The sequence below is a fragment of the Ruditapes philippinarum genome, unplaced genomic scaffold (genome assembly GCF_026571515.1).
Source record: "Ruditapes philippinarum isolate M1 unplaced genomic scaffold, ASM2657151v2 ctg10947_1_1_1_1, whole genome shotgun sequence".
In the NCBI taxonomy this organism is placed as follows: domain Eukaryota; kingdom Metazoa; phylum Mollusca; class Bivalvia; order Venerida; family Veneridae; genus Ruditapes; species Ruditapes philippinarum.
The window spans coordinates 1-18,506 of record NW_026862716.1 but is presented as its reverse complement, the minus strand read 5'-3'; the positions used below and the strand labels follow the sequence as shown (position 1 = coordinate 18,506).

General features: G+C 33.2%; 2 protein-coding genes across 2 annotated transcripts; one reads left to right on the top strand and one right to left on the bottom strand.

The window, feature by feature from the left end:
- Nucleotides 1-783: 783 nt before the first annotated feature.
- LOC132719996 (tripartite motif-containing protein 2-like) lies at nucleotides 784-1,617 on the bottom strand. Its single transcript, XM_060703971.1, has one exon. The coding sequence runs from the start codon at nucleotides 1,615-1,617 to the stop codon at nucleotides 784-786; it is 834 nt and encodes a 277-aa protein (XP_060559954.1).
- Nucleotides 1,618-4,624: 3,007 nt separating this feature from the next.
- LOC132719994 (large ribosomal subunit protein uL16m-like) lies at nucleotides 4,625-18,253 on the top strand. The gene is made up of 4 exons (XM_060703969.1): nucleotides 4,625-4,745; nucleotides 14,782-14,850; nucleotides 16,271-16,434; nucleotides 17,741-18,253. The coding sequence occupies exons 1-4, from the start codon at nucleotides 4,712-4,714 to the stop codon at nucleotides 18,197-18,199; spliced, it is 726 nt and encodes a 241-aa protein (XP_060559952.1). The 5' UTR covers nucleotides 4,625-4,711; the 3' UTR covers nucleotides 18,200-18,253.
- The last annotated feature ends 253 nt before the right edge of the window (nucleotides 18,254-18,506 follow it).

The following is an 18,506-nucleotide window of genomic DNA, read 5'->3' as shown; positions in this document are numbered from 1 at the left end:
AATTAAAGACTGTGTGAGCCATACAACATACAACCAATTTTATATCAGAAAATGTCAATTTGGAAGAAAAAAACAAAGTACCTCTGAAATGTTAATTGTACATATAACTTTGCTATGAATTTGTCATGTATATTATTTTTCTTGATTTTAATTTTACATCATATCATTGATTCATTTTTGTGATCACTGTATATGCAATAAACATAATGAATTAAATTATGAAAAGAAATGAAAATAGTTGAATGGTTCTTTTCCCCACAAGTGACTTTAATACTTCACATAGGACTCGAGTTCTTTCTACATCAGAAAAGTTTGCATGATGTTGAACATTTTCATTACAATTTAAAATAACACTTGTACAGCTGGACAAACCTAATTGTTACCAGCGTGTTCCTTTGAGAATTTTATATCTGCCTTTTAATCTTGCAAAAATAACAAGTTGAATTGAAATTTTAGAAAGTGTATTTGTTGATTATTGTATTTTAATTGATATAAAACATATCAGGGACTGCGTTTGGGGCGAAGTCGGGCGAAAATTTCATGAAAAATATTTCCACTTTGCCCTACTTGATCAGAAAAGCGAAATCCAGGTCGATATTGCATTGAAATTGAGGTTTATGTCGATATATGTTTTTTGCTCAGTTTGCTGACATATTGTGAGTGATATGGATTTTAATTCACTCATAAAACTCAAATATTGTAAAGCACAAAATAAATAACTGCATGAATATTATTGTTTTTACCAATCAATCACTACATGTTCAAATGTCAAAGACTTTCTCTCTATCTATATAAATGTACCAAAAGACTTTGCAACCTTTGATTTGATTTGTCAGCATTACAAGTTTGAAGTTCTCCAAACTTTTCAACCTTTTGTATCATTTTTGACAAAACATCATTTTCAACAAAACTGAATCTTTCCAGTTTGTTTCTTGTTTTCAAGTTTTTTGACATTTTCTTCAAATCCCCAAGTTCTTCTTCTGCTTTCTTCACAGCAATAAACTGATGTTGACATTGGTTCATTTCTTCATGATCTTTCATCTCTTTGTCCAAGTCTTCAACAAGTTCCATTACTTTATTTGCTGTTGTAAGAACTTCATTTAACTTGACTGTTTCTTTTCTTTCTATTTCTTTGGCTTCTTTTTCTACTTGAAGTCGAAGCAGTTGAAGTTTCTGCAGTATTTTTATCTGAAATTCATCAATTTTACTGACTGCCTTTTCTCTATCAAGGATAACAATTCTCTTAGATTCATTGATACCTTCAATCTGATCAGAAAGATCTAGCTTCAAATCTTCAATGGCATCACATAGAACTTTGTATTTATCAGAACATTCTGCCACATTCACAATTTCAGCCAAAGTGCATATATTGTCACACTGTCTATGTTCTTGAACTACACAAAAGGTGCAGGCAATAGTGTCATGTGTTTTACAATAAAATCTCATTACCTCACCTTCGTGCTTTGGACAAACTTCACACCAACATTTTGAATCATTTATCTTCAGCATATCACTATCATGCAGTTGCTGATAGGTCTTCAATTTTCTAGAATCATCACACATTTTTCCTGATTTAATGTTATCAGATAAACTTCTACCAGGAACACATTCAGCCATTATGTTTAAAGAGATGTAATCCAAAATGTTCAAACAATTTTTGAGGCAACATCTTTCCCTAAATTTAATTATAAATCAATTAGGAAGTAATTAAATTTGAATCAAGACTGAAGGGGATTGATATTGATATTCAGATATGAGACATTATCAGATAATATTTTTCAAAATTAGTTTTAACCCTTACACCCCTGAATTTTTACAATGAATTTGCCCTGCTTTGAAATTGGAGCAATCAATAATTTGTTAATAAAAGATATTTTGATATAGATAGTAAAGTTCAATATTTGTCAGTGTAAATCTGTTGTCAACCTGTATTGATGTTCAGGTTAGCCTAGCTCTATATTTGGTGGCAGATGCAAGTCATTAGAAAGGCCAGCAATAATCCATAACCAATTAAATGCTAGTTTAATTGACAAAGGAAGTTTGAGGAGGGAGAGGGGGTTACTTCACACTAACATAGTACAGGTAGTATGGTGACTGGTGGAGGAACACCTTAGGTGCCCTTCTCTGTATTATTTCTGGCCCCTGAGTAGAACGACCAACATTACTTAAGCTAGCTTTAAAGCTTCCTTACGTGAATTGATCCTCAGTGAGGGGCAAGCAGCCGTATATGCAGTTGTAACTCGAGGGTAATAAAGTAGCACATTAAACTGTTTTACACAAAACCTTCAAATACTTTCCCAATTATCAAAGCTTTGTGGCCTTTGTAAATTTTAATTTTATAGACTAGATTTTTAATCTTAGAACAACAAGGAAGTTACATAATCTTGATAATAGATATTTAAACAATTATTATCAATAACATTTACCTTTTGGACCTAGCATTTCCTATAGTGAATGGTTTATGTTGATAAAAAGTAACCATCAAAAACTACCATAATACAATAATAAAAGGAGAATTTTCATAGCTTTTTATTGAACTGTGATGATGTCAGGACCTTCAAAAATGTTTTTCCTGTCATTGTATTTACTTTGCATTTGCATCTGCAACACCTATAACTTTATTTTCCAGGTAGTGCTTACAGCAGATTTCCCTGTCCTGAGGTGTCCCTGGTTACATGTTCTGCATACAGCACTTATACATGGGAACTCTTTTTAGCTCGACTATTCGATAAGAATAAGTAGAGCTATTGCAGTCACCCGAGCGTCGGCGTCGACGTCGGCGTAACCACTTATGTTAAAGTTTTTGTAATAGTTCAAATATTTTCAAAGTCCATTGACATATGGCTTTGAAACTTTGCACACTTGTTCACCATCATGACCCCAACCTGTAGACAGGAGGAGGTAACTCTATCAAGCATTTTGACAGAATTATGCCCCTTTTTCGACTTAGAATTTACGTTAAAGTTTTTGTAATAGTTCAAATATTTTCAAAGTCCATTGACATATGGCTTTGAAACTTTGCACACTTGTTCAACATCATGACCCCAACCTGTAAACAGGAGGAGGTAACTGTATCAGGCATTTTTTTTACTATCAAGCACTAAGAATAGTCGAGCGTTGCTGTCCTACCGACAGCTCTTTTTTAGCTCACCTGTCACAAAGTGACATGGCGCGATTTTGTGATCACTTTTCATCTGGCGTCTGTCCGTCCGTCGTCCATAAACTTTAAACAACATCTCCTCATAAACCGCTAAACCAATTTTATCCAAACTTCACAGGAATGGTCCTTTGGTGGTCACCTTTAAATATTGTTCAAAGAATTTAATTCCATAGAACTCTGGTTGCCATGGCAACCGAAAGAAAAAACTTAAAATATCTTCTTTTAAAAAAACCCAAAAAGGTAGAGCTTAGATATTTGGCATGAAACATCTTCTAGTGAGTGTCTATCAAGTTTGTTCAAACAAAACCCCTGGGGTCAAAATTGGCCCGGCCTCAGGAGGCTCATTGATTTTCCTTATACTGTATACATACAGTAAAAACTTAAAAAATCTTCTTTTTAAAACAAAAGAGCTAGAGCTTAGATATTTGGCATGAAACATTGTCTGATGAGTGTCTACCAAGTTTGTTCAAATAAAAGCCCTGGGGTCAAAATTGGCTCCGCCCAGGGGGGTCATTGATTTTCCTCATATGTTTATAGTAAAAACTAAAAAAATCTTCTTTTAAAAAACCGAAAGAGCTAGAGAAATATTTGGCATGAACCATCTTCTAGTGAGTGTCTATCAAGTTAGTTCAAATAAAAGCCATGGGGTCAATATTAACCCCACCCCAGAGGGTCATTGACTTTCCTTATATGTATATAGTAAAAACTTAAAAAATCTTCTTTTTTAAAACCCAAAGAGTTAGAGCTTAGATATTATGCATGAAACATCTTCTGGTGAGTGTCTACCAAGTTTGTTCAAATTAAAGCCCTAGGATCAAAATTGACCCCACTCGGGGAGTACTGATTTTCCTTATATGTCTATAGTAAAAACTTAAAAAATCTTCTTTTAGATAACCCATAGAGATAAAGCTTAGATATTAATTATAAAACATCTTCTAGCGAGTGTCTACCAAATTTGTTCAAATAAAAGCCCCAGGGTTAAAATGGCCCCACCCCGGGGGTCTGATTTTCCTTTTATGTCTATAGTAAAAACTTAATTAATCTTCTTTTAAAGAACCCCAAAGAGCTAGAGCTTAGATATTTATCATGAAACATCGTCTAATGGGTGTCTAACAAGTTGGTTCAAAAAAGCCCCTGGGTTAAAATGATCGAGCCCTGCCCCAAGTGTCTATATACAGGTGAGCGATTTCAGGGCCATCATGGGCCTCTTGTTTATGACTTTGTCCAAAAGACCCATTAATTAATATTGTTAGTGGTTGAGGCCTACCAGCAACCGCTGGATTGCTTATCCATCATATGACCTTTATATACGACGTGTTTAGGATGATAATTATGCCGAAATATATATAGAAAATTAAATAGCTATATTTAATTTGAAAATATACATGGTCCGCCTCGTCTCGAGTCACGGTCCGCCTTGTCCCAAAATATGGTTCGCCCCGTCAAAACATAGTTTATTACGGTCCCCCTGATACGGTCCGTCCTGTCCCACGGTCCGCCTTGACGTACGTCCAAAACTTGAGGCTGCAAAGGTCGCATGAAATACAGAAAATGCAAGCGTTACAAAAATATACTCGTCTCTTAGGTATGACATTTTGAAATTTTATTTTTCTCAGTGTCTATAAGAATATATTTAGGTATTTAGGAATTCTATCTTGACAGGAAACATAAGCAGTCAATATAATGTGTTTTCGGATATACAGATTTTCGGATATGCTGAATTTTGGTTATCTCGGTTATGTGGATCTGGAGGATACGTATCTTTCGAATGTTTATATAAAGTTGACTGTTTGAAATAATGATACAGTAGCTGATGCATATTAAATGAAGACGCCCATGTCATGAGTGAATGATGAAATTTTTGCCCTACCTGTATTTTTGATGGGCGGGGGGGGGGGCTTTTGTCCTATGTGTAAATTTCATGGGGGGCTTTTGTCCACCTTGTCATTTTTAGATGGGGGTGCTTTCGTCCGGGGGGGGGGGGGGCTTTTGTCCGTCCGTATCCCTGAAAGAAATGGTCTTTATGTCACTTAAGTATTACACACAAAAATAGATCGGTAAGTCTTTCGTTGCATATCTGGCATTGGTGATGCTGATGGCGGCTTGTCAACATATGACCTGGAATGTAAAAAAATTATCGTTACTTTTCATAGATATTATCATCTTTAAACTTAATAATTACTTTAGGTTAAAAGATTGGGAGGGGGGAACATCACATCAAAAACACCAGGTCGGTTTATATGTTTAATATCACTACCGGTTTCGGGTAAGATATACCCTTCATCAGGTTATTAATAATTACTTGTAAAAATATATTGATCAATATTTAATGTCGCCTTATTTTTCTGTTCTTTAGTATCATCATTATGTTTTTAATGTCCCCATATTTTTTATGAAAGAAAACGTTTGTAGTATCTTACAAGAATATGTATAAAAATATGTTATCCATTAATAAACTACAGTTAAATGTTTAAGAGTCAATTTGTTCATGTTTTTTTATTTAGATTGATAAAAAATATATCCAGGTGTGTCGGACACGTGTAACTAATAAACAGCTGATTTAAAGCAATCAAGTATGAACAACATGCTACCTGATTAAACGTCTCACTCTTTAATTGGATGGATATCACTATAAATACGTATTTTTTTTCGGACAAAATAATCATAAAAGAACAGAACATATACTTTATTTCTGACTGGGGCTTAACACCCATCATCACAACATCCATATACATGTATATTTATGATAATGCATGCACCAAGAAATCATTTTATGATAAATTCAATATGATGGTCATCCATTAAATCTCAAATTTTGCATTCATATATGTTACATATCTATATTATCTGCGTGCTCTATATCCACTCATGTGCGACAAATCAAATTAGGTTTGAACACTGTAACGTTTAATCAGGAAGCACGTTGTTCACACTTAATTACATATGTACCGTTAATTGCATCACACATTCGTTAATCCAGCAGCATTGCATCTCTATTTATTTTCATTAATCTATTTATTTTTATTAATTAACTCCGCTTATATGACTGAAATACTGTTGGGAAAATTCGTAAAATGAAATAAACAAACAAATTAATTAACTATAATTTAAATTAAAAACTAATCTTTAAAAAAATTGAATATAGAAATAAAAATGTTTTTATTTATTTTACTATGGCAATTAATTCACCATTATTTTTAAGTATTTAAACATGCTAGTCATGATGAAATATTTTCAAATGTAATGGCAATATTATTACTCCTGATAAGTTTTGTCAATTAAAGTAACTCACCAATATTACACTTCCTATGTTGTCATCTGTCACAAGCATCACAGGGTTCGTACAGTCTTAAAAAGTGCTTAAATTTGAGTCTCTTTCTTAAAAAGTGCTTAAAAATGTAAAATAGTGCTTAAAAGTCCTTGAATTTGATTACTCTCTTGCAAAGTGCTTAAAAAGTGCTTAAATTTGCTAAAAATGTGCTTGAAAATGTTTGAATCACAGAATGACATAGTTTTGATAAAAATCAACAGTTAACAAAATAAAAAAAAGATCCAATTTAGTATCAAAATCAATGAAATATTTACTCAAGGTAACAGTAAGTGGACAAATTGCAGTTGTTTTGAACTAATCTGTACTTGATGCGCCCTTAGTTGTTCTTCTATAATTTTAGAAAATGTGTATTTAACAAAAAATGGTGAACAAACTATCCATCATAGGTTGAAGATTGTGTCGGTATATGTGAAACAAATATGCTTGAAAAATGGGAAAACGTGCTTAAATAGTGCTAAAAAAGTCCTTGAATTTTGGCATTGGATGTCTGTACGAACCCTGCATCACAAGTGACTGCCTCCTACCTTTTCCACACATCACTTCCAGAGCCTATACAATTATCCATCAATTTCAATAACCAACAAATAAGTTTAAGGCCCATTTGACTAGTTTCGGGGCCGATTTGACTAGTTTTGGGGCCGATATGACTTTTTAAAATTGTTGTGTGGCAGATTTGACTAATTTTTGGGCCGATTTGACTTGGGGCCGATTTGACTAGTTTGCACTTTCGGGGCTGTCCGGGTGGTGGTTGTCCGGTTTTGGTGGTCCCCAACCAGTACACAGGCAATTTAGAAAGCTGACGGCTTGGAATCGTATTCATCAGGCTGGTGAAAATGCCCGATCGAGCTTATGTCATAAAAAAAATCATATTTCTAGAAAATAGATAAAGATATTTCTTTTAAACTTTGTTTGTTTATTGAGAATAATATTTGACATTAACAGAAAGAAAAATATTTTGCTACTATCACTTTTGGGGCAGCACGAAATACCCAAATACACCCAAATATACCCAAATATTGCCCAAATATTGCCTAAATATACACAAATATTGCCCAATTATACTAGAAATAAATGTTTTATGCTAAAAAAAGTGCTGTTTTAATCATGAATACAGTATACACTTTCACTAAGATATAATTATAATAATATCTGTCATATTTTGCGGTTCGGATAGGAATATCCGTCCCGAGGTGACCCACCTATGGGTGGGTGACCGAGGGACGGATATTCCTATCAGAACCGCAACAATATGTCAGATATTTTTTCTTGCATATTCTACTATATTCCATTCTATTTTAAATTCTTTATCTTTCATTTCAATGGAAATTAATATTAATTTATATCATAACAACCGTAACTACTTTTTTACAACAGCGTATGAATTACAACTTTATTCATAACGGTAAAATGACGTCATCCTAAGCGTGGCATTGTGCAGCACGCGACTCATCTGGCACCCCCCATGCCAGATGAAATTTCCGGCATGGGTAAAACTCACGGAAATGCCAGTCTGATCAGCAAGAAAACATTTTCCTATCATTGTGTTTTGAACCAAAATACAGTATATGTAATATAAATCTGTGATGTACCCCATTAAAGCTATTAATTTAAAAAAAAATATCATGGACACTTGTATATGATATGAAATTTCAACATAATTACACCTTAAAAATGTAAGTGTAGACAACAAATATCATATCTTGATTATATTCATAAATAACCTATATAGTAGATAAGCAAATGTCACAACTTTATTTTCTTACAACATCTTAACTGCCCATTTCAACGGAATGAATGAAAGTTATAGCAGGCTAAGTCATATTATTTTATAAATATTTATTTATTTCTCATTATAATCTATATTTTATACAAACAAAAATAAATATTGCTTTATTTGGGTGTATTTGGGTATTTTGTGCAGCCGCACTTTTGTGAGATTTATTTCCCTTTTTTCATGTTTTTATAACACATAATTATACCCTAAAAGCGAAGTTGGGGGGGGGGGGGGTATAGGAGTCACCGGTGTGGTCGGTGGGTCGGTCGGTTCCAGACGGTCCGTTGCATTTTCCTTGTCTGGAGCATAACTTGAAGACTAATGGTTGGAATTCAATATAACTACATACAATGGTCAAGCACATTGAGAGGAAGTGCAGTGCACAAGAACCATAACTCTATCTTGACTAATTACAGAGTTATTGCCCTTTGTCACTTTTCCTTGTCCGGGGCATAACTTGAAAATTACTGGTTGGAATTCAAAACAACTTCATACAATTGTCAATACAATAAGGGGAAGTGCAGTGCACAAGAACCATAACTCTATCTAAAGTAATTACAGAGTTATTGCTCTTTGTTGCTTTTCCATTGCTTTTTTCTTTGTCTGGACCATAACTTGAAGACTAATAGTTTGAATTCAATATAACTACATACAATGGTCAAGCACATTGAGAGGAAGTGCAGTGCACAAGAACCATAACTCTATCTTGACTAATTACAGAGTTATTGCCTTTTGTTACTTTTCCTTGTCCGGGACATAACTTGAAAACTACTGGTTGGAATTCAAAACAACTTCATACAATTGTCAAACACAATAAGGGGAAGTGCAGTGCACAAGAACCATAACCCTATCTAAAGTAATTACAGAGTTATTGCCCTTTGTTGTTTTTCCATTGCTTTTTTTTGTCTGGAACCATAACTTGAAGACTAATAGTTTGAATTCAATTATAACTTCATACAATGGTCAAGCACATTGAGAGGAAGTGCAGTGCATAAGAACTATAACTCTATCTTGACTTATTACAGAGTTATTGCCCTTTGTTACTTTTCCTTGTCCGGGGCATAACTTGAAAACAACTGGTTGGAATTCAAAACAACTTCATACAATTGTCAAACACAATAAGGGAAAGTGCAGTGCACAAGAACCATAACTCTATCCAAAGTAATTACAGAGTTATTGCCCTTTGTTACTTTTCCATTGATTTTTTTATCCGGACCATAACTTGAAGACTAATGGTTGGAATTCAATATAACTACATACAATGGTTAAGCACATTGAAAGGAAGTGCAGTGTATAAGAACCATAACTCTATCTTGACTAATTACAGAGTTATTGCCCTTTGTTACTTTTCCTTGTCCGGGGCATAGCTTGAAAACTACTGGTTGGAATTAAAAACAACTTCATACAATTGTCAAACACAATAAGGGGAAGTGCATTGCACAAGAACCATAACTCTATCTAAAGTAATTACAGAGTTATTGCCCTTTGTTACTTTTCCATTGCCTTTTTTGTCTGGACCATAACTTGAAGACTAATGGTTGGAATTCCAGTGTTTTTTTTGGTCAAAATATTCAGCGATATTCGGCCCCTTTCCCCACCTCTGGGAATATATATTTTTCCCCATGAAATTGCGAAAATTCCCCACCCTCAAAAAAATAAACCCAAACAAGAATCAAACTGAACTGAAGTCACTCAGTTAATAAAGTTGTTAACTAATTTCAATTAGTTGTTTTATTTATTTTATAGGATTGTTAAAAAATCATGTATTTTTAGTCTTTTTATTGAATATTAATAACACTGAAAATTCCCCTTTTTTGGCATTTACGCGCTATTTTTCCCCATCCAATGGGCACTGACCCCCTTCCCCCAAAACTGAAAAAAATCACTGAATTCAATATAACTTCGTACAATGGTCAAGCACATTGAGACAAAGTGCAGTGCACAAGAACCATAACTCCATCTTGACTAATTACAGAGTTATTGCCCTTTGTTACTTTTCCTTGTCCAGAGCATAACTTGAAAACTACTGTTGGAATTCAATACAACTTCATACAGTTGTCAAGGACATTAAAAGGAAGTGCAGTGCACAAGAGCCCTAACTCCATTTTGACAAAATACAGAGTTACTGCCCTTTGATACTTTTCCTTGTCAGGAGCATAACTTAAAATGTACTGGTTGGAATTCAAAACAACTTCATACAATGGTCAAGCACAATAAGAGGAAGTGCAGTGCACAAGAACTATAACTCTATCTTCAGTATTTATAGAGTTATTGCCCTTTGTTCCTTATCTTTGTCTTTCTGGACTTATTACAGAGTAATTCAATTAAACTTCATCAATTGCCAACCACATTGAAAGGAAATGCAACATATAAGAACCACAACTATCTTTAATTGCCCACAACCATAACTCTATATTTCGATTCTTTTACAAGGTATTCTGTTTCTAGTAACATCCTCATTTCTGAAGCAGTCTTGTGTGGGTATTAATCACATTTAGTGATAGTTCTAGTTTTTGAAGTCCTTGAAAAGTATGTTATGTATGCAAAATGTAAAACATAATAGGTTAAATAACTTCTTTATACTCTAATTCATTGTGCCAATACCTGTCAGCAATCATTTCATTTAGTTTTCAGAGAAAACTTCAAAGTAAAATGTTCAGTGTCAAAGAATTGTCAAAACATAAATGCCAGAAACAGAATATTTAATCTAAATATATAGAATAAAGGTATTGGCGCAATAATCTAGAGCAAAATGAAGGTGTTGGACACATTTCTATTTAGAATTTTGTATTACAATATAATTTTTATGAACTTCAAATATTTTGTTTCCAGAAAATGGTAAAAAAAGAGAAATAATTCTAATAAAATAAAAGATAACCAAAATATTTTGATTTTGATTTGTATCATATATCAATGCTTAATAAACAAAAAAGTGAGAAAGAAACTTATTAATTATTTTTCTAGAAATATGATATTTTTGTGCCCCCACATTAGTGGCGGGCATTTAGATTTACCCTTGTCCGTCCATCCGTCCGCACTCACAGGAGAGTAATTATGTGGCTAGAGGGACAACAGGTAACTGTTCTTTCTCTTTGATGTCATTCATTCTGTAATGCTTTTATTTGGCTATTTTCTTTTGTGTGGCTAAAAAGAACAATAGAGAGAACAATAGAGTAGCCACATAATTACTCTCCTGTTAGAACGTCCGTCCTTCCGTCCGTCCGTTCTCTTTTGTGTCGCACGTAACTCAAAAAGTATTTGACCTAGAGTCATGAAACTTTACAGGAATGTTGATCACCATGTGAAGTTGTGCACCTGGGTATTTTTGTCTGGATATTTTTAGTATTTTTAGAGTTATTTCCCTTGACTTGGTAAAATTTTGCAATTTTCAACTTGTGTCGCATGTAACTCAAAAAGGATTTGACATAGAGTCATTTAACCTTATGGGAAGGTTGCTCAGCAAATTTAGTTTTGCTCCTGGGGTTTCGCCTGTGGATTTATCCAGTATTTGTAGAGTTATTTCCCTTGACTTAGTAAAAACTGTTTCATTATGTTGTTATTTGTTCCTTGAGTGCTTGAGAATCGACCAACTTTACAGGAATAATGATCAACATCACTAAATTACAGAAATTATAATTCACATCACTGTGAAGCTATGAACCTGGGACTTTGCATGTGGATTTTTTTTCAGTTTTGTTAGAGTTATTGCCCTTGACTTACAGTAGTATAAATTTGCAATTTTCAACTTGGGGTTTGCTTGGATATTTATTCAGTTATTGTAAAGTTCTTGCCCTTTACTTAGTAAAAAGATTTTTAGTTTTCGAAAAATATTTGCCCTAGAGTCATAAGATTGACAGAACAGTGGCGCGGTGGGGGCACCCGTGTCCTATGGACACATTTCTAGTTATGTCTAAGCCCCATCAGCATTTTCACCAGCCTGTTCATTGACACATGAATTTTTCAAGATTCAAAAATGTGATTGAGATCAAATCAAAACCATTTGCAAAATGTTGACTACACACACGATCGTAAGCTGAGGGATCGCATTGTTTAAGTTTATTTCTGTCGTCAACCCGGTCCCAAGTCGGTCTGGCCGCAAAGTTTAGGTCAATCTGGCCCACTTTATTTCTAGCGGGTCAATTCAGTCCCACGATAGATTTTCAAAATATATTTTTATATAAATAACATAGAAATAAAATTATCATTTTTTTTTTTTTAAATAATTCTAGAGGTATCTCTATTTGCCATTTCCAAAACATTAACGTTGATTATTACTTTTTAAGTTGTTAGTGTATTGTCTTCATATATAATCATAACAACCCTTGGGACAAGACTTTAAAGTAGACCAGACTAAACTTGACCTTCATTCATAAATGATCTAGACCTACAAGGTCAAATATCTAATTTTTGCTTGATGTTTGCTGATTTTGTATATTATAATGGCTATAACTTTGTTGTTTTTGAATGGATTATCTTCAATTCAAACTTTAACACAACAATCTTCTAGGATAGTCCATCAGGTAAACCAGACAGACCTTGACCTTCACTTATGATAAATAACTGAATTATTGAAATTTTCTTATTTGCTATAACTGGTTATAACTTTGTTATTAATGAATGGATTGACTTCATGTTATTAAAATAAAACATAACATTCTTTAGGATAAGACCTTCATGTATGTCAAACTCAAATTGACCTTGGCTCTTTAATGACCTTGACTTTTGAAGGTTAGATTATTGAGTTTTCACTGAATTTTGCTATAATTGCCTGTACATGTAACTTGGTAATTAAATGAACTTGACTGTCAAGGTCAAATTATTGAATTTTGATTAAATTGTATTTAATTATGGATTTGAGTTATACTTGGACAAAACAAGACTTTCTATCAAACAAACATATTGAATCATTCAGATGTGACCTTGTCTTTTAAATGACCTTGACTGTCCAGTTCAAATTTTTGAATTTTGGTTAAACTGTCATAATTTTGTTATTGTTATACTTTTTGATTATATTTGAGTTATACTTGGACAAAATAAGATTTTCTACCAAACAAACATATTGAATAAATTCAGATGTGACCTTAATCTTAAGAGACCTTGACAGTCAAGGTCAAATTAATATATATTTTTTTATTTTATCCTTTGATATCACCTGACCTAGATTTTGATGAAGGGACCTTTATACTTGGATATCAGTTGATAATTTGACAAAGTGACCTACTTTCTTGTCCTTTGATGTACAGCTATGAAATTTAGACCAAAGTGGAAATTGAATCAAACAAAGTTTATGACTGAAATTGTTTATCCATGTCATGAAATGGTTTTAAAACAAGACTGAGCATAAATTTTGTAATAATAAATGAGCATATCTTATGAAAAATTTACACTCTAATTATTTCTCAAGGATGACTAGATTTAGTAGTTGGTTAAAGAGGGAAACGGACAAAAGCCCTCCCGGACAAAAGCCCTCCCGTCCAAAAATGACAAGGACAAAAGCCGTACCGTGAAAATGAAAGGGCAGGCAAAAGCCCTTCTGTGGAAATGACAGGGCGGACAAAAGTCCTCCCGTGAAAATGACTGGGCAGACAAAAGCCCTCCCGTAACAAAAAATATATGTATGTTAAATACCTGTTTTTTTTTCAATGCACTCAACAATTTAAAGCTTTAAAATATATATTGTTGTTGTTTTCAATTGGCCTAAGTATGTGTTTGAGCTAGAACCACCTTTCATTCTGAATATACTTTTCTGAAATGTTTAACAAGGTAATTGACACATTACAAGGCACCTTATAAATGTCTTGGTTATAGTTTAAAATTTTAGTTAAATTAAACTTCTTTTCATCATTTATTACTCTATTAATCTTAACTGCACATGGGATTTATCCTTTAATATTTACGTGAATAAATATGTACTAACAGATTTTAGCATTATTATTCCGATGCCCGTCAGAAATGTGCTCAAGCTTATACAAACATGCTTGAGCCAATGGGAAACAAAAATATTCATGATTACAATTTTAATATGTTGAGTGCATTGAAAAGAAAATACAAACTATTCAACGCACATGTACATATATGTATATGCTGCTGGAGGGCTTTTGTCCGCCCTGTCATTTTATGGGAGGGCTTTTGTCCACCCTGTCATTTTCATGGGAGGGCTTTTGTCCGCCCTGTAATTTTCAAGGGAGGGCTTTTGTCCGCCATGTCATTTTTGGATGGGAGGGCTTTTGTCCGGGAGGGTTTTTGTCCTTGAGAGTTACTGTATTTTAGAACACTTTGAAAGAACATTCTGTAGCAAACTATCATAAATTCACATATCAGTTTCCATTATAATTTTACTATCATACAGCTCTATCTAAGCCAAAATTTTATGAAAGAGTCACTTTTCCCTCAGCTCATATAAGGGAGAAGTTTGTATAATCAGTTTCCTACTTTATCTTTAATTCTTAATTTTCATAAGTTCATTTTCCTAGAGAAATAATGTATTATTATTTGTTTTATATATAAACTTTACAGGAATCGACCCGCAAGTTTTTGTGCAGGCTGCCAGTATTATGAAATTGAGAAAACCTCCAAATTATGATCGTAAGCTACTATTATTGTCTTGAATTTATAAATACATGTACATATTTCCAAGAGTTAAACAGTTTCTTGCTTAAATATTTTAATTCTTGTTCTCGTGTAACAGGCTAAATATTTATGTTTATAGTTATTTTCACTGTTGGATTATTCTTTAAGAAAGAACACATTATTGTGTTGCTATTTTTAGCATTATACTCTAGATTAAACGTATGCTTTGGACTTGTCATTAAGTTTCAGTATTAAAAAGATTGTTGTTGATATTGTCATTGATATTTAATGAACTGAGCATCCAGTCATATCATACAGCCCAGACAGTACCAGTGTCAAATATCTGCTATTTTTAGCTCGACTATACGAAGTATATGGAGAGCTGTCGTACTCGCCCCGGCGTCCGCGTCCAGATTTCAGATTAAAGTTTTGGTGCAGTAAAATATTTTTCACTATAACTTTGTCATTTCTTAAGGTATCAACTTCAAACATCAAATATATGTTCCTTATCATCAACCACATCTTATGTGACAAGGTTCATAACTCTAGCACCAATATTTTCAGATTTATCTCCCCTTGAACTTAGAATTTTCCTTAAAAAATTCTATTTTTTACTGTTACTTCTTTATTTCTTAAGGGATCAACCTCATACTTTCAAATATATGTACCTTATCATCATCCCATCTTATGTGACAAGGTTCATAACTCAAGCACCAATATTTCAGATTTATCTCCCCTTGAACTTAGAATTTTCTTTAGAAAATATTATTTTTTACTGTAACTTATTTATTTCTAAAGGGAATCAACTTCATACTTTAAATAAATGTACCTTATCATCATCCACATCTTATGTGACAAGGTTCATAACTCTAGCACCAATATGCAGAATTATCTCCCCATCAACTTAGATTTTTTACTAGAAAAATGTTTTTTTTACTATACTTTTTTAGTTTTAAAGGTATCTACCTCAAACTTCAAATACTTATTCCTTATAATCAATTATATTTTATGTGACAATGTTCATAACTCTTGAAGTATTTATTACAGATTTATCTCTCTTTGAACTTAGGATTTTCTTTAAGAAATATTATAACTTTGTTACTTTTTAAGGTATCTACTTAAGTCACCTACACAGTAATAGAGGTCATATGGTGACAAAACAGCTTTACTGATGGTTTCAGCTGAATCCATGAAACTATTGCAAACTAAGATCAGTCGGCACAACCGTGTTTTTCTTATCATAGTCTCCACTGTTTGATATTCGTAATCATATAATATCATTTTGAAGTTTTACCTAAAAACAAACAATGGTTTTGTCTAGATTGAAAGATAGAGTTGTCCATTTAAAATGTTTAGAGTGGTGAAGAGTAAAATGCTAAAGAATCGTTTTATGTCATCAGTTAAACATAAAAAAACACTTTATATTCTTTTTAAGATGTTATTTATCCGGAGAAACGAAGGTTTAAAATGTTGGAGAAAACTCCAGAGAATGTACCAGGGACCTATAAAAGTGCTCAACCTATGCAGAAACGAATAAACTTGATGCGTGGACCTGAATTAACTCATAATAGAATACTCTATGGAGACTATGCTATACAGGTGAGATCAGTTTCTTGATGGTTTTCAAAATTCAGAAATTTTCAAAAAATCTTTTTTTTTGCATACATGACAATTGGCATGATGTCAGTTGTAAGTAACATCTGAGAGTGACATCATGGAGATTTTGTTATGGTACAGTCTTATATGTTCACTTGTGCTACTGTTGACATTCTTCGATAGCTCACTTAGGTACAGAGTGCTCAGAGGTGAGATGTTATGATGGCGTGTCCAAGCACATGTCATTATTCACATTTATTTTTCGAGAAATTGCCAACATCTCTCTCCTAAACCATACAGCTGATTTTGACCAAACTTCTAAGGAGTTATCATCATGGGATACTTTACAAAGGCTGATATTAGATAAGGGATTTTTGAATTTTTTTTATATTTTTATATGGACCTGTATAAAACAAAATAATCCTGGGAGCATAATAATTGCTTGTTTGTTTGTCTTTTTCATCTTTACCTTATAGGTTATTTTCTTAAAGTTTCACATAGTCAGTTCTTAAATGAATTGACAGTCACAGATATCTAAGACGTTGGATTTGAAGTTGTGTGGCCGGTTAAATTATTGTCAGAAGGCATTTCAGATAAAGACATAAAATAAGTTAAACAGTTTACTGCTAAAAATTTTGTTTGTTTGTTTTTTGGATTGGGTTTTACATCACACCAACACATTATAGATCATAATGGCGATGTTCCAGCTTTACTGGTGGAGGAAGACCTTCCGTGCATTATTTCAAGCACGAATGGGAACTTAAGTAGAACCATCAATATTCCGTAAGCTAACTGGATAGCTTCTTCACATGAAAGAATCCGAAGTCTCTGTCAGGATTCGAACCCACAGCGGTGAGGGGCCTGCTAAAAATATTTCAACATTTACTTCATACAGCAGTTGTCCAGATATGATACAGCAAACTGTATACATATGAAATTAATGTTGGATCCATTTCTAGAATGCTTCATTTATTATTTATATTTTGACAGATTTATGACCCTTTTTGAAGTTAGAAAGTTCTAAACTATCCCGGCTCTTGTTTTACTATCAAACACTGAGAACATTTCAGCATGCTGTCCTACTGACAGCTCTTGTTTAGTTATTTGGTCTTATGAAGTGAATGGTATGAAATTTACACAAACCGTTTCAAAAAAATTAATTTAAATAAATTTTTGTCTTCCAAGAAGAATTAGCATTTGTATATGATTAGTATGACTATATTAGCAGTGCTCTTGTTTTTTTTTTAGTACATGTATATTAATTTCTTATTTTTCCAATATTTCAATAACATATTTTTCAATATTATAGGCTATGCAAGGGGGACGGTTGAAACCAATGCATGTGGACAACATGCGTCTGTTAACTATAAGAAAAATGGACGATAAAAAAACATTTGCTCATTGGAGAATCGATGCACCTTGGCAAGCAGTGCCCAAAAAAGGGCTAGGTGTGAGAATGGGTGGTGGAAGGAACACACCAAAATATTACGCCATACCAATAAGAGCGAGACGAATACTTTTTGAAATGGGCGGCCACCTGGAGTTTGCGGAGGTAAAGCCTATCCTACAAGCTGTGGTGGACATGTTGCCGTTCAAAGCAAGAATAGTGTCACGTGAATCTCTTGAAGCCTTAAATAAACAGGAAGAATTACTTGAGAAAATGAATCAAAACCCATTTACTTTCCAATATGGAGCTGACAATAATTTGTTAGGAATTCAAAAATGGTTAAGTCCCTATGACTATTTATGGTATGGTAAATTTAGATAGTTTAAAACATACATGTATCAGAAACATTTTAGAATTAAAATTTTAAAAAACAAATTGCTTTTTATTGTAAAATCTTTGTCATTCATTTAAAACAACACTTCAGGGCCATGGTCAAAATTTAGAGTAGCAAATTCTTCTTCTGTGAGAACATTTCATTCAAATATTTCTCAGACTTCTGGCAAGAATGTATTCCAACTTGGCCCTTTTGTATATGATATTCTGTCAAGAATGCACATCTGATTACACACTAAAGGGAGTCAAATAGAAAGTTAACACATTTTTTTGAAACAGGAGAATGAACGTATGT

What these genes read in the sequence shown, in the direction of transcription:
- LOC132719994 (XM_060703969.1), top strand. Translation starts at nt 4,712, where the DNA reads ATGCAAGCGTTACAAAAATATACTCGTCTCTTAG. An exon ending in AAAACCTCCAAATTATGATC is followed by an intron (nt 14,851 to 16,270) that starts GTAAGCTACTAT and finishes ATTCTTTTTAAG; the next exon opens with ATGTTATTTATCCGGAGAAA. An exon ending in ATGGAGACTATGCTATACAG is followed by an intron (nt 16,435 to 17,740) that starts GTGAGATCAGTT and finishes TCAATATTATAG; the next exon opens with GCTATGCAAGGGGGACGGTT.
- LOC132719996 (XM_060703971.1), bottom strand. Translation starts at nt 1,617, where the DNA reads ATGGCTGAATGTGTTCCTGGTAGAAGTTTATCTGATAACATTAAATCA.